General features: G+C 37.4%; 1 protein-coding gene across 15 annotated transcripts in view; it reads left to right on the top strand.

The window, feature by feature from the left end:
- Window positions 1-14,412, top strand: part of PTPRM (protein tyrosine phosphatase receptor type M) — a 482,403-nt gene that overhangs the window by 295,143 nt on the left and 172,848 nt on the right. For 8 of the 15 annotated variants that reach the window (XM_074576687.1, XM_074576679.1, XM_074576678.1 and 5 more), the window contains exons 12-14: window positions 3,264-3,537; window positions 4,682-4,718; window positions 10,519-10,593. In XM_074576687.1, the coding sequence (XP_074432788.1) occupies window positions 3,264-3,537; window positions 4,682-4,718; window positions 10,519-10,593 (386 nt within the window). The remainder of the gene's footprint in view (window positions 1-3,263; window positions 3,538-4,681; window positions 4,719-10,518; window positions 10,594-14,412) is intronic. The other 7 variants (XM_074576689.1, XM_074576685.1, XM_074576684.1 and 4 more) reach the window with 1 other exon arrangement.

Here is a 14,412-nt window from a genome sequence, read left to right as displayed (position 1 = left end):
TGGGATTTAGTTATTTTTCATTAGCACTTGGACTTTGATAAAGGGGAACAGAAAAGAGCTGCTTGACCTTTCAGTGCTTAAATTATTAAAGAGCAAATAGATTTGAGGTTTAGATGCTTGCAAATCTAATCTGTCTCATGGAGAAAGGATGAAAAGACATTTTGAGTTTGAAATTGCTCCAGTCAACTTAGTTCTTTCTTTAATGTATCTGAAGATGAATAGATGGCAGACATTTAAAATGTAATATACAAGGAATAGTGCTCATAGTATAACTAACATGAATTTGCCAGAGAAAAATGAGCATTTTAATTACAGGTTTGTTTCTAAAATATCTACAGTCTTTAGCTTTAATCACTGAGTGAAAAATGAAAAGAATATTTATTTAAACCAGTACTGAAACAGGTCGTATTACCTTGTCTGGTCTGAAGTTCCTCTTATATTCGGTCCTGCTGCAATAAAAAAGATAACAATACTCTCCTGAAGGCAACAGCCAAATAACTTAGTTTACTCTCCATTGAGCTTTAGTGAAAATGAGGGGGTTTTATCTTTGCTGCGGTATTAGGCAAGTGTGTCCAGCTTCGCTACCTTGCAAGAACAGATGTTTACATCACCTTCTACTTTTTTTTCTAATACTCCATTTAAATTTGCAAATGGTATTTATTGTAGATTCATTGTAAATTAATAGAGGAGGCAACATTGCAGACAGTATTTATTGTAGATTCATTGTAAATTAATAGAGGAGGCAACATGCTTTCTTCAAAGTAGCTTGGAATCCCAGTCCTAAGCAACCGTGTTTTGTTCTAGAAAATTAACAGCTAAAATCATGTCAAACATTGATTTGGAAGAGAAAAAACAAGATTGTAATGACAGTGATTAATTTTTAAGCTTAGATATATTTCATGGCTGGTTTTTACAGATCCGTTCTCATGGGATCAAAGAAAGGTTGCCATGTATTGACCTTCATTTACTACTCAGCATGGAATTAATCAACTAATGAAAATCTTTCTGCTAGATGTGTAGACTTTGTTACACAGAACCGCAAAATGTACAGACAGTGGCCTTCAAGTGGACCCTCAAGACATTTGTTTGTCTTCGTGGCTGCACCAAATTTTACTTATACATGGTTTGATTCCTGCATGGGGTTCAGCATCAGATTAAAACATCTAAAATTTAGGTGTCTATTTGTAGATGTCTACATGTGACCCGAGTATTTAGTTATTACAGTCAGTGGAGCCTAGAAAGCAATTAAGTTGACCCAAAAGTAGACACCTCGTCGCTGGTCAGGTCTTTAAGATTGTTACCTGTACAGAGCAGCTCTCCAGTGACTGTAATGGGAGCTTACAGGTGTATAAACATCTTCATGAAGACACTTAAAGTGCCTTAACATTAAACTAAACCCCCACTGTGGTGCAAATCTAAATTAGGCAGAAGAAGAGGTATTAACCATTCTCAGTGTTAACTTTCTGGGCGTTTTTTGTAAGCGTAGGAAGTGCAGCATCTCCTACTGGAGATTCTAGGTCTTGAAAACATAGTGACCGGGGTTTGCTGCACATGATCAGTAGGTCTGGTAAAAAAACAGTACGATGGCCAAGAGAATTGGCATTCCTCTGCCTCTTGGCGATACTCAGCTATGAAGGCTTTGCAGATCTAGCATCATGCTGACATAGAATCATGAAGTCATAGAATGGTTTGGGTTGTAAGGGACCTTTAAAGATCATCTAGTCCACCCCCCCTGCTGTGGGCATCTTCAACTAGATTAGATAGTTGCCCCATCCAACCTGATCTTGAACAGTTTCAGTGATGGGGCATCATTCAAGCACGCGGCATTATCTAAACGTGCAAAGGCAGCTTGAGTGTAGAAGCAGTAAGTTAGTTTGGTTGTGCAGCGAGTCAGTAAGGCTCCAGAGAGAGCAAGAGCTGGAGAGCAGGTGCAGGAGTTCACTGGCCATGAGCGGGCTTGGTGACTGCACAAAGTCATCTCTTTTATTTCTAAACCAGATTTGCCTTCAGAAGGGGAATAGCCAATGCTGTGCAGTGATATGACTAAGACAATAAGCCCTGCTGGGTCCAGACTGAGAGCTGCAGAGCTCAGCCCACGTGCCCCTGTACTTTGGGCAGAGTCTTCTGTAAACATAATTATCTACCCACAGATGACATGTCAGAAGACTGTGTGGATATTTCATCTTTACGGAACACACCCTACCCAGAGATTGCTGCTTTTTATGAATTATCACCTTGAAAGGTCATAAATTGTTATTAGATGTAATGTGCAAAAATGTGGACACATTGCCTTACCCTGACTTGCTTACCAGGATTCAAGATTCCAGGAGACAAATAGTGATTAAGAATCACTGTCCTCCAGTGAAGCAATAAACTTGTAAGCCAGTCCTCTTTAGAGACATGGACTTCCCACTTCACAAATTTGAAGGCACTGACTCAGGCTTTTACAGCAACTGCAAGGGTATAATGATTATGCTATTTGCATATACAGCAGAAATCACAATTTCTTTGTTCCCACTTGAATGTCCATAGCACCTTTACAGGCTAAAGGGATGGACTGTTGCCTGTAGGGGGTTTATACAGCAAAGAATGCAAGTACAATCTGAATTGCTTTGCAGAATGCAGAAACACTTAAAACATGGTTATCTCTAAGATGTGTAAAAATGCTTTGCTGAGTGAGAGTAACGTTCATTAAAAAGTGTTTTATTCTTGCGCAGTAACAGTCAATGTTCCAGCGAAATTTTAAAAGACTGTGATTTACCTGTGTGTGCTTTTATAAATAGTTACAATGTCAACAGTTAAGAAAATAGTATTCCTTGTCTCTTTGTAGTTTATTTCTTCATTTTCATCTTACTACTCATTTCATTTCATTTAGACAGGTTAGAGGATGGAATCTATAACTTTATACTTACTTCGGTGAACAAAATAGTGCTTAATTTTACATTTTAGCACTAATCAAGCAAGCTTTTTTTGTGCAAGAGTTTGAACAAGAAGGTGTTCTGTGCATTTGCTGTACAAAAAGCTCTGGTGTGTATGGCTAATTTTGTTTTTCCAAAACAAAATTAATGTCTTGGAAAGCATGAATCTGTTCCACAAATTCTTACACCTGAATTTCATAATGACATTTTACTCCCATGCCCTTTGCTTTTAACAGTTCTTTTTTTCCATAAATACGGGTATGCTATTGTGGTTTCAGAATGAGTTGACTGCCCGAGTCTTAAAATAACCCATGGTTTCTTTTCTTCTTTCCTTTCTACTCCTAGTGTCTATCAAATAGTTGTTGAAGAAGAACGCCCACGGAGAACCAAAAAGACAACTGAAATCCTGAAGTGCTACCCAGTGCCCATTCATTTCCAGAATGCCTCGCTTTTGAATTCCCAGTACTACTTTGCTGCAGAGTTTCCAGCCAATGGTTTACAAGCTGCTCAGCCTTTTACTATTGGTGATAACAAAACCTACAGTGGTTTCTGGAATGCTCCTCTTCTGCCTCATAAGAGCTACAGCATCTATTTTCAAGCCGCTAGCAGAGCCAATGGGGTAAGTCTTAGGACAGGTGTGATTTTATACAGTATTTGTGTGCAAACAGATGATCAGCACCAACTAGCAAGATGCCCAATTCAGTTGCTAATGAAAAAATTAAATAACCGTGAAATTTAACACTCAGAGTTTAAAAAATAACAGTTTTCCTTACAGAATATTGCTTAATGATTAAAGGTTACAGGAAAGAGGAGGGGAAAACAGTGCATTTTGTCAATAGAGAGCAGGCAAAATAGTGCGTTACCATTCTGTCTTCTTATCTAAGAGCTGTCCAATGAGTGTGTTTGACTGGCTTGCTTGCTTGCTTTTTTTGTTTTGTTTTTGTTTTGCTGCTTTGAAGAGGAGAGTTTTGTGATTTCTTTTGCTAAGTTTAAGCCAAACTTGATTGTGGATTTTAGCACATCTGTCTTGGCCTGTCCAGTCGCATTACCTTAGTTTGTAATGTCTTGAACTCCTGTTTTCTCATTTGGTTGCCCTGACTGAATTAGAAACTTTTTTTTTTTGCCTTTCTGCAAACGGTAAAAGAAAAATAAGTAGATGGAACTGAAATGAAAAGTGTGTAAGAAGGTCTTCGCAGATCATGTTTCATCGGGCTAATTCTTCCTGGAATTGTTTTTCATTTCCTGGACAGACCTACCCAGAGCCCTTCCATTCTTGATAAGCTTTGGCTGTCTGTGCTGACAGCCTGGAAATGTTTTCTGCCAGAAACCATAATGGTCCCTCTTTCACAGTGCACTGACAGTGCAGAAATGTGAAACACCATTGATTATTTTTTCTTTCTAAAATTGTCTAGCATGATGCCTCGAACTATACTATTTGTAAGAAAAAAAAAAAGTCTCCCAAGGTCATTATGTTGCCAAAGTAAAAAAGCTGAACGCTTGCCTGTGCTCTTGTGAATATCTTTCACGTATTTTCTACTTTCAGAGAAATCTTAAGTGAAATGTTTATGTACACTACCCAAGCAGCGTTTGTCCATATTATGAAAGCACGTTGGAGTTGCTTAATAAGCAGTTAAATATGTAATGAGGCACATTAAATGAACACTTCTCTGACATTCTATCAGTACTTTTAAGAATAGAATCGTGGATTATTTTCTTTCCTTAGAAACACAGGATGTGACCTTTTTCCTCTTTATTTGACACAGGAAACCAAAATCGACTGCGTCAGGGTAGCCACAAAAGGTACGTTCATATTATGTCTTGTATTTCAGCCTGCTGACCTTTCCCTCGCATGGTCTTTGCAAACTTCCAGAAGTGTTTATATTGCTAAAAGACATCACTAAACCTATTACAGAATTTTAAATGATTCATTTGCATCTCTGGCTGAGATTTAGGAGGTTTGTTTGTTTGTTTGTTTTTAATAATAAACATATTACTCATTTTTAGTTGTCTATTTGAACACATGTGTTTTGAAATATATTCTGTGGGTTTTTATATGATCTCACAAGAAATATTTTTTACTTTTCTATATATAGTAGAATTGTAAAATTGCCAATTGCGGAGTGCATACCAGCTGCTTATAAATCCATAGTGAAAAATTACCCCTTACTCGTAAGCAATTGTCTTATCTTAATTGCTTTATAAAAGAAAAGGGGGGAGGTCTTGTTCTTCATTTTCATGGTACAGATCAGCTGTATTTATTGGACTGTCAGCACATGATACTGCCATTTGTGAGACAAGTTTGTATAATTGAGACAGTGCTAGCTATAGCTTTGATTCCCAAACAGGAAAAGATAAACATGGTGCTGATATATTTAACTTTGGAGGCTAGGGTCTGTCTGTAGTTATCTTTGTAGTCTCACCTTTTTAGTACCTCTAGTTCATGGCAACTTCAAGGCCTGAAAATAAAGTGATGGGATAGTATGATTATTTGGAGACTGTGATAGAGGAAAAGGCAAGTGCTATGAGTAGGAATAGATAAAGCCACCTTGCAATTTGGACACCTGGTAAGAGTACGAAACAAAAAATACTTCATCCCTGTTCTTTGCCGGAGATCATGCATGGCCCATAGTGTCTATCCCTAATGTAACTGATTCCACCATGGTTTTCTTTGCATGTAGACTTCACAGTTCCACCACCACCACCACTAAATCTAAATACGATGGATGAGAATCTCATTAATTAAAAGTAACAGAAACATTAGCATACAATTACTTCTGTTGAAAGGCTGGATCCTCCCCCATGTGACAAATACAGTTTTTATGGTTCTTTGAACTGGTTCCTGGTTTTTAGTGTTGGGTTTTTTCCAAGCCAAAGGAAGTAGTTTTAACTCTAATTTACTGACTGCTTACTAAACCATAGAAGACTTTCAAATATCTAAACTAAAACCCAATAAAATAATAGACGAGAGATTAATTCCAGATTCAAGTGGAATCCCGTGTTGATGTTTTCCAGTAGCTTCAGTGATACTAGGAGTGGACTACATTACCTTGGAAATCATAATAGGCGATTAGAGGAATGGATTTTAAATTATTTGAAGATTTGTATTCCTAACCACTAATGGATGTTCAACTATTTCAATTACTTGACTGACTGAAAATTCTTACTCTCTCATTTGAGAAGTGAGGGTAACTTTATGGATTGGAATAGCTCCCATAGCAACAAGCTACTTTGAGCTAACCCATTTGGCAACGGACATGTGAGAAATGCAGCTTTTATTTTAAACAAATCTCCATACATTTCTGTTTTGAAAACATGTTTCAGAATTCTTCTTAATACCTTTGTGAAGCCAGTAAAATAATGTGAGGGATTGCTGTGAGGAGTTTGAAACCAGAGATGTCCTTAATGGCATTTATAGTCACTGGTGCAAAACTTTCTTGGGGGGCTTCTGTAAAGCACTGATTTCCATGCTTATAAGCTGAATGCCTGTATTATATTTTGAAACTATATTAATTTTTAAAAATAAAATGGAGACCATGACATATTAATCATACCTGCCTGTACGGACTTTTTCCCTTTAGATCCAACAGAGGTACTTGAGAGAAAAGCAGAAATCTGTGCCCTCTTTGCACTTTCCACATAAGGACTAGAAAAAGTAGCAAAAATGCTTAATGTAGGTCAGAAGTCACCACACCTGCAGTGGGACAAGACAGAGACTTGTCCTCTCCCATTCACTTTCTCTTCTGTCCACACGCTATCAAACAGCTTAGTGCAACATTCATATTGCCCGCACCCCAGGAAACAGAGGCTGCTCTGACCACTGTGCCTGATCTCTTACAGATATGCACCATTTTCCACTGAGTTTTGTGACTACACTGTACCTACTAGACAGTAAGCTACTTAAGCTCTATCGTGTGCTCATTTTGCCCATCTGTTTGTTACAGTGCCTCTTACAAACAAGGTTGCAAACACTCTCCCATACAACATCTAGTTTTCATATACTGACATCATTTCTGAAATGTTTGTGTTCTGGGCTTCTTTTGTCTTTAAAAATTCAAGTTCGGTGTTTTTTAAAGCTAAAAGGAAGTGCTTTAGGCCATTCATGTATAACACTGTTACAATCTTTTAAATTAAGATCCGATGCAGAAAATACGTACAGCCTTGTGTAAGCCATTGGAGTTAATAGGCATACACTAGAATTTAATATGTATGTGGGAAACCATGTGCTTTGAGGCCCTGATCAAGTCAGTTATGGACCTAACCATGATCACAAAGAATAATCTCACTGACCGCATTGCAACTATTCTGTCTTAAAGTAGACATGCAAGTATTTCACTGGGTAAAGGCCAGTGCCATAAACTGTACCCTGTAAAACAAACATGACAGCACAGCCAACTGTCGGCTTGTTTCTTGATTCCCTGACTGTAGAAACCTTTTGCAATTTCATTCCTGTGGAATTTGAGGATTGCACAAAGCTCATTGGCAGCCCTTCCTGGGATCCAGGTCACCCAAGGCAACCTCCAAGCTGCTCCACTGGGCCAGCTGTGCTTGGCCAAGCCATGCCGTTGTCCGCGTGTGGTTAGCCTGTTTGAAGTCTGCCCTCAGGACCAGTAGGAGAGCTCAGAACCTGACATGAGCATAGCTATATCGTTTGCTAGCTCTGTTTCCTTTAATTTTCCCCACTCCAGATAATCTCAAAGTCGTTGGTGCCCTTGAGACCTTCTTAAAATCATTGAGATTCTCTTTTGTCACTGAGTTTTGCAGTGTTCATTCCATGGACCACTACATGCTTTTTCATTTTTTGTTAAAATAAACATAAATTAATAAGCATAATATAAAGATGCAGAGTGTTCTTGCCCCAGATCCAGCAGAAGCCTTGAGTAGGTACTTCACTTTTCACTCCAGTTGATGTCAACAGGAATAATACATGTGCTTACTGTCAAGCATGTGTTCAACTGGCACACACTAAACTCTGTAGCTGGATGTCATGGTTTAACCCCAGCCGGCAGTAAGACCACGTAGACACTCACTCAGTTCTCTGCCCTCCCAAGGGTAGGGAGAAGAGGGAGAAAAGGAGGGGGAAAAAAAAAACCACAACATCGTGGGTTAGATAAAGACAGTTTAATAGAAAAATAATGGGAAAGGAAAATAACAATAATAATAATAATAATAATAATAATAATAATAATAATAATAATGGTAAAAGAATATACACAATAAAGTAATACAACACAAGTCACACCACCTGGTGAATTGGTTGCCCAGCTCATCCCAAGCAGTGATCATTGATTCCCACCCCCTGGCCAATCCCCATTGTATACTGAACATGAACATTTATATATTGAACATTTATATACCGAACATGAACATTTCTATGCTGAACATCTGTGGTACAGAATATTACGTTGACCGGATTTTTCTGTCTATGATCCCTCTCAGCTTCTATGGGAAGCTGAAAAAAGTCCTTGACTAATACAAACATCACCTGGCAACAACTAAACCAATATGCATTATTGACATTCCTTTCATACAAAATCTGAAACACAGCAGCCACTAGAAAGAAAATTAACCATATCCCAGCTGAGACCAGGACACTGGATCAGAGCCAAGTGCACTGGATAGCCTATAATCATGACTAGCTTCTTGTTCGAAGAGTACAGCCTAACTCTAGTGGGTCAAATGCACATGTAGGGTCAGTAGCTAGATAATACTTTCTCATTCCATCAAGTATATTTAAAACAACCTTAATTTGTAATATTTTTAAAAATGCTCTTCTTTCATGACCATTACATTTTTACAAATTAAACCTCTGTTAAATGTGTTCTTTTAGAGATCATATAAAAATCCTGATTGCTGTGACTGTAAGTGTAATTTAGGATCAGAATACTGGGTTTTGTAGAGCTTAAAGTTCTCCTCCTTCTTCTGCTGAAGTCAAAGGAAACCTTTGCTACTGCCTTTGCTAGGAGTAGGGTCAGACAGCATGTTCTTGTGAGGCGGATGGAGTCTTCTGATCTCAGTTTTCTTTAGAGAAAGTCTTCTAGGACCTCTGTGACTGTTTGGGTGTATATGCCAATGTGGAGACTGCAGGTTTCCACTCCCATTATTTTTGACAAGATAATTAAACAAACAAACAAACAAAAATGAGGAAGAGATTTTTGTACCAGTGGTAATAAAGGTTGTCGTATTTTGCTTGAAATATGGCTTTCATATACCTGCTCTTTCTTCAAGCTAAATGACTGTAAAATCTCAGCAGACGAAGTTGAAAACATTCCAAAACTCCTCCAAGTTTATTGCTATCAACTTTGTGGTGTTTTGTGATTTATATTAAGACTATATTTCCTGATATGACTTACAACACTGTCTGGATAGAAACATCTTAGTTATCTCCTAGGATTCTGGTTCTCAAGAGGGAGACATTATTGTTCTAATTTTGCAATATTGGAAGGCTTTCATTAATTATAAGACAGAAAAGGATATTATAATATTTTAAATCCAATAGCAACAGTACTCTAGCAGCTACTATCAACACTGCATTTCAGTGTTGCAGAGGGATATTTCAAAATATTATGCAGCAGCAGTTTTGAGTTTAATTGTCTGCAGATGGTAGATGATCTATTTTCCTCACTCGTTGCCACATTTCTAATAGCACCCAGGCTGTTCTATGTAAATGAGTGATCTTTCATATAATTTTGTCCTTAATTTTCCAATATTTTTTCTTTGCATCATTCTCCAGCTGCATCATGTTGGACCTGACCTTTTAATTTTTTTTATATTCCTTAATATATATGTATCATAATGTGCTTAACCATTTAGAGGCAATCATAGAACTGCTGACAAGCAAAGAAATACAAGATTTTATTAATGTGAGCCACGGTAATAGTTATCTATACCAGTCAGTGATTGTTACAGCTCCAACAGAAAAGTCTGAATACTTCAGGCACAACAAACAATTCAGGTTTTTCGTCTTTTTCTTGTCGTGGTGACAAAACATGAACTTGAAACTCGGACCTCAAACAGTTATATACATACCTAACTAAAAGCGTGCTTACTCTCAGTGGTCATTCCCTGTATGGTGAAAGTTAAGTATACGTGTAGTGTGTGCATTTTTAGAACAAAGACCCAAGTGGCTACAAGAAAAATGAATCTTAGCTAACTCAATCATTTTACATGACAATTATCTTAAAAAGAATTAACAGGGAAAATGTACTGTTATGAAATAGGAAAACAAAAATTGAAACTAGTTTAAATTACCTGGAGAGGTTAATACTACAGTAATCTGAATAAGCAGTTAACTTTCGCTTAGAAGGCCCAGTGCTGTGACTAACAGAGCCAAAGAGTCTCCAGTTTCCTCAAATGCATTATCTGTTAATAATGTGCTTTGAGTCCTCTTCCAGAATGAAAGTCACATACGAAAGCTTATTAATTTGCAGAATAACCAAACTAACAACTGAAAATGAAAAGGAACTTGTGGGAGTTTTTTGGTTTTTATTTGTAAGAAGTTCAGACAATAAACTATTTACCAAGATTCCTCTTGCTGGCCTAGCTTCAGTCTGGCTTTTTTTTCCCTCATGCATGCTGACCTGGAAATCTTCCTTTGCCTTAGCTGCGATAATCGTGACTCAGCTTACAACACCATACATTCGCATCGCCCCTGCTGCAGGCGACGACCAACTAACAGGTCAGATGTTCAAGTATAGACAAGTCATCATGCCCATTTTGTCTCATTTTCTTTGGCTCCTCTTCCCTGACAGTTTCGTCATTCTCTGCTTATAAATAGTTTTCTATGTTAAAAGTTTCTTTTTGTTTATAAATTTTTCTTCAGCTCCATTAAATTAAATTGTGTGCTTGGCACCAAAACTTACAGACACATCCCTGTACGTACAACTCCACTGCATGTGCCCATTGTGTGTATGATCTGTGGAATGTTCCTTCAAGCCTGATGTTGTACAGAGGTCTAGTCTTGCTCCATTTGTAAATTAAATGACAGTTTGAATATAGATATAGTATCTGTGTACCTGTTTATTTTTTTCTGTGTTATTAGATCAAGACAACTAGAATTTCTAAATAATACAGGCTCAAGAGTTGCATGCATAAGTTAGGACAAAGTTCTTGTATTAATGGATTTATTTTTTTGCTGCAGAATGTTGGGAAGATCATATTTTCTGGCAACATTTCATTACACAAAAAATCAAAACAAAGAAGTAAAATTGATTCCTTTTTAATTTTGTCATACATGAGCTCTAGGACTAAAACAAGATAACCTAGTATGTGATATAGGAGAATGAACAAGACTATAATATTTTTAAATCTAATTGCCGAAGTAAACTCAGTATGCAAGACAATTAGGCTGTATGTGGCTTGAAGGCCTGTTTGGAATGTACCAGAAAGTCTTTATGAGCATGGGGAAATGATTCATTTTTTCGGAAAATAAACACATGCATAAAGCTTTTAAGGGATTTGGAAACCTTTTCATTTTCAAACAGGAGCAAAAAGCATTAAAAACTCTAGAATCTAAGGTGAGTTTGATGGAACATTTAACAGGGGGAGTTAGACCTAGTCCATGAGCATTTAGCATATGATAAAATCATTGCCTTTTTCAAGAATACTGGCATAGTTACTCGGGAAGCATGTAAATGTTGCTACCATGGTGTCTGAGGGATGAGGCAGAGTTCAGATGTTTAGCATCTGGGTACTGCTATAGTCAATAAGGGGCGGTTCATTGATTAGCTTAAGATAAGAGGATTAGTGACATGTCTGCAATAGCTTTTAATTCTAGGGTGTGTGTTATAATAACAAAGCGGAGTGATCCATAGTGACCAAGTTGTCATGTCAATCAAGACAAAATTGTTGCATGTGTATTCGTATTATGTAATAACATATGAACTAACCAGAATAACATATTTGGATGATGCCAGGAAGTACTATCTTGCTCTTGTTAGTGCTACTTGTCAGAAGCTCTGACCACATACGCTTTTATAGCTCAATTCTTTTTTACTTGAGAATGCAAATAAAGCTTTGAAGGGACAAAGAGCACCTCTTCCATGTCCTTGAACTTCAACAAGTTTTGATTTCTTCATCACAGGATTCAAACAAGATTATATATTTTTCCATATGGAGAATTAAATGGTTTTCTTTATTTGTTTTAATGCAAAACTGGGTAGCTACAGGAAACACTGGGGATAGATCTGTTCCGTAAGAGTGGGATGGCTCTAGTAGTTAACAGTGAAAGAAGAGAGATACGGCTAGCATAGGACAGCCAGCAAAGTATTTACTTGGTTGCTTTGTCACTGTTGGCTCATAACATTGGCAGTCTGTTGTTGTCTGTCAGATCTGTGCATGATTTCCTTTTTAAAAATAAAAAAAATAAAAAAATCTGTTCTACGAGGAACTAATCTTTATAGTGAAAAAGACAGTATCGAATGATACCTGCAAACAGCATTTATGGCTAGCTGAGAAATGTATTAAAAACCCTCTGAAATCCCCTCATCATTTTCGCAAGCCCTTCTCATGCTTGGAAGACTGTGTGATCAAAAGGAAAGAAGCACTTTCCTTCTCAGTTGCCACAACTGCAGTAGGGAGTGAAAAATCCTCACCCAGCCCACGTGGTTGGTCCCATGACAGCGACAGGAATTCATGGCTTTGTACAGAGACAGGCTGTGTAGGGGTCCCTTAGGCAGACTTTTCAACTTCAGGGTGGTACAGCAATAATGGTATCTGCAGTATCCATGACCCAAAGATTTTCTTCAAGGAGGTTCACAGGAGCTGGACTGGACGTGAGGAAGCAGGGGATGACGCACGTTCTCCCCACATTTTTCTCCTACAGATTCCCAGACTGTGGGAAGGATCTACATGTAAAAGGGCTTCTTCATGTGGAAATCATAGGACTATTGCGAACTGTAGTTACCACAAGCCCTATAGCTGTAACTGTTACATAGTGTTTCCTAGTCTTTTCTCTTCAGTGCCTTTTCCTCACTTCTTTGCTCAGCACCAAAGTAATTACATTTGAGATCAAAATACATTTGTTTTTTACCATTTAAGGAGATACATAACTGGCAGTGGGGAGGTCAGGATGGGGATTTTCTTTTTTTCAGGTGGGAAGTTGATGCTTCTTGCATAATGAAAATATAAAATCTTGGCTACAATCCTGAATATTGTTACCAATTTTGAAAGATCTTCCTTTTCAGAAAGATCATGATAATATAGGTCAGCTTTCAAACCAACTCTGCTTCTACTCATTTCTTCTACCCTCGTAACCAACTCATCCTGGTCCTTACTGGTGCAGTTTAGAAACAATGGATTATTAGCTCCTTCTTTTCTCCTTTCTTTTCATATAAAAATATTTGCCTTAAATATCTCGACAGCCACTCCTTGCTTTAGTACTCCTTTGCAGGAGTAGCAGAGGCAACTTTTCCTTATAGTTGCACTTAAATACCTCCAATGTATTTGTCCTTAAGTTATAGTATAATACAACATGCTGTAAAGCCCACTGTGTGATTCTGGTTCTTACAAGCTCAAATAGGCAAATTAGTGTTATTAGTACTAGTGAATACATTACTATCACTGATTCAATAACTTAGTTACTAAGGAATTCAAATTTGAGGGATAGTCTTTAGCTTTCAGTGTTAACCTACAAAAAGTAACTAACTTGAAATCCACTCAATTGACCCTGTCCTCTAATACATAGGGAGAATATCTAACTAACATCTGTCAGCCAGGAGAAAAGACTATGTATACATGAAGCATAATAGTCCTCATGATACCGTCTCCATGTTTTCATAATCAAGTAAGGTTTAACAGTGTGGTTGAAATCAGGTACAAGGTTAACAAAAGACTTATCACATACATAAGTGACTGTATGATCTTGACTTTAAAGTTGAATAACAAATCCCTGTTCTTGAGAAAGCCCAAAAGCATTTGCAGTTTGCTTCACTATTTTGTAAGACACACTTCATGTAATAGATTTAAATTGGCCATATTTGGTATTCACTCGGCCCTCATCTATTTTTTCTGTCTGCATTCTGATAAAATAGCATGCTTGGAATTATGATTAGGGTATTCATTCTTTCAGGCATTTTCTTAATTGTTAAAATACGTCTGAGCTACTTATATTTAAATTAAAATATTTCCATTTGTGATTTAGTGGGGCAGCCACTACTTTACTGGATATTGTTAAGACTGATTTCCATAGAACGCCCTTTTTACTACCCATTGTTAATTACGCATGCAGCTGGAAGCAGACTTCTGTATTGTACACTCTTCAGAGATGAAATTCTTGGTACAATCAGATGCAACAAGATATGTCAGAAGCCTTGTAGAATAACTGCTACCTAAGAATTGGGAAGAATTTTTTTAGAAAAGGTAGTGGCAATCTTAAAGCTTAGATGATTTTTACAGTGCATACCTTCAAGGTCCAGATGAGCAGCATATTTTTTAACCATGTTAAAAGCAGTCATAAAATAATCCCAATTGGTTTCTCCTCCCTTAAGAAGTTAGCGGC

The sequence above is a fragment of the Larus michahellis genome, chromosome 2 (assembly GCF_964199755.1).
Source record: "Larus michahellis chromosome 2, bLarMic1.1, whole genome shotgun sequence".
Classification (NCBI taxonomy): Eukaryota; Metazoa; Chordata; class Aves; order Charadriiformes; family Laridae; genus Larus; species Larus michahellis.
This window is presented reverse-complemented; position numbering and strand designations above follow the sequence as displayed.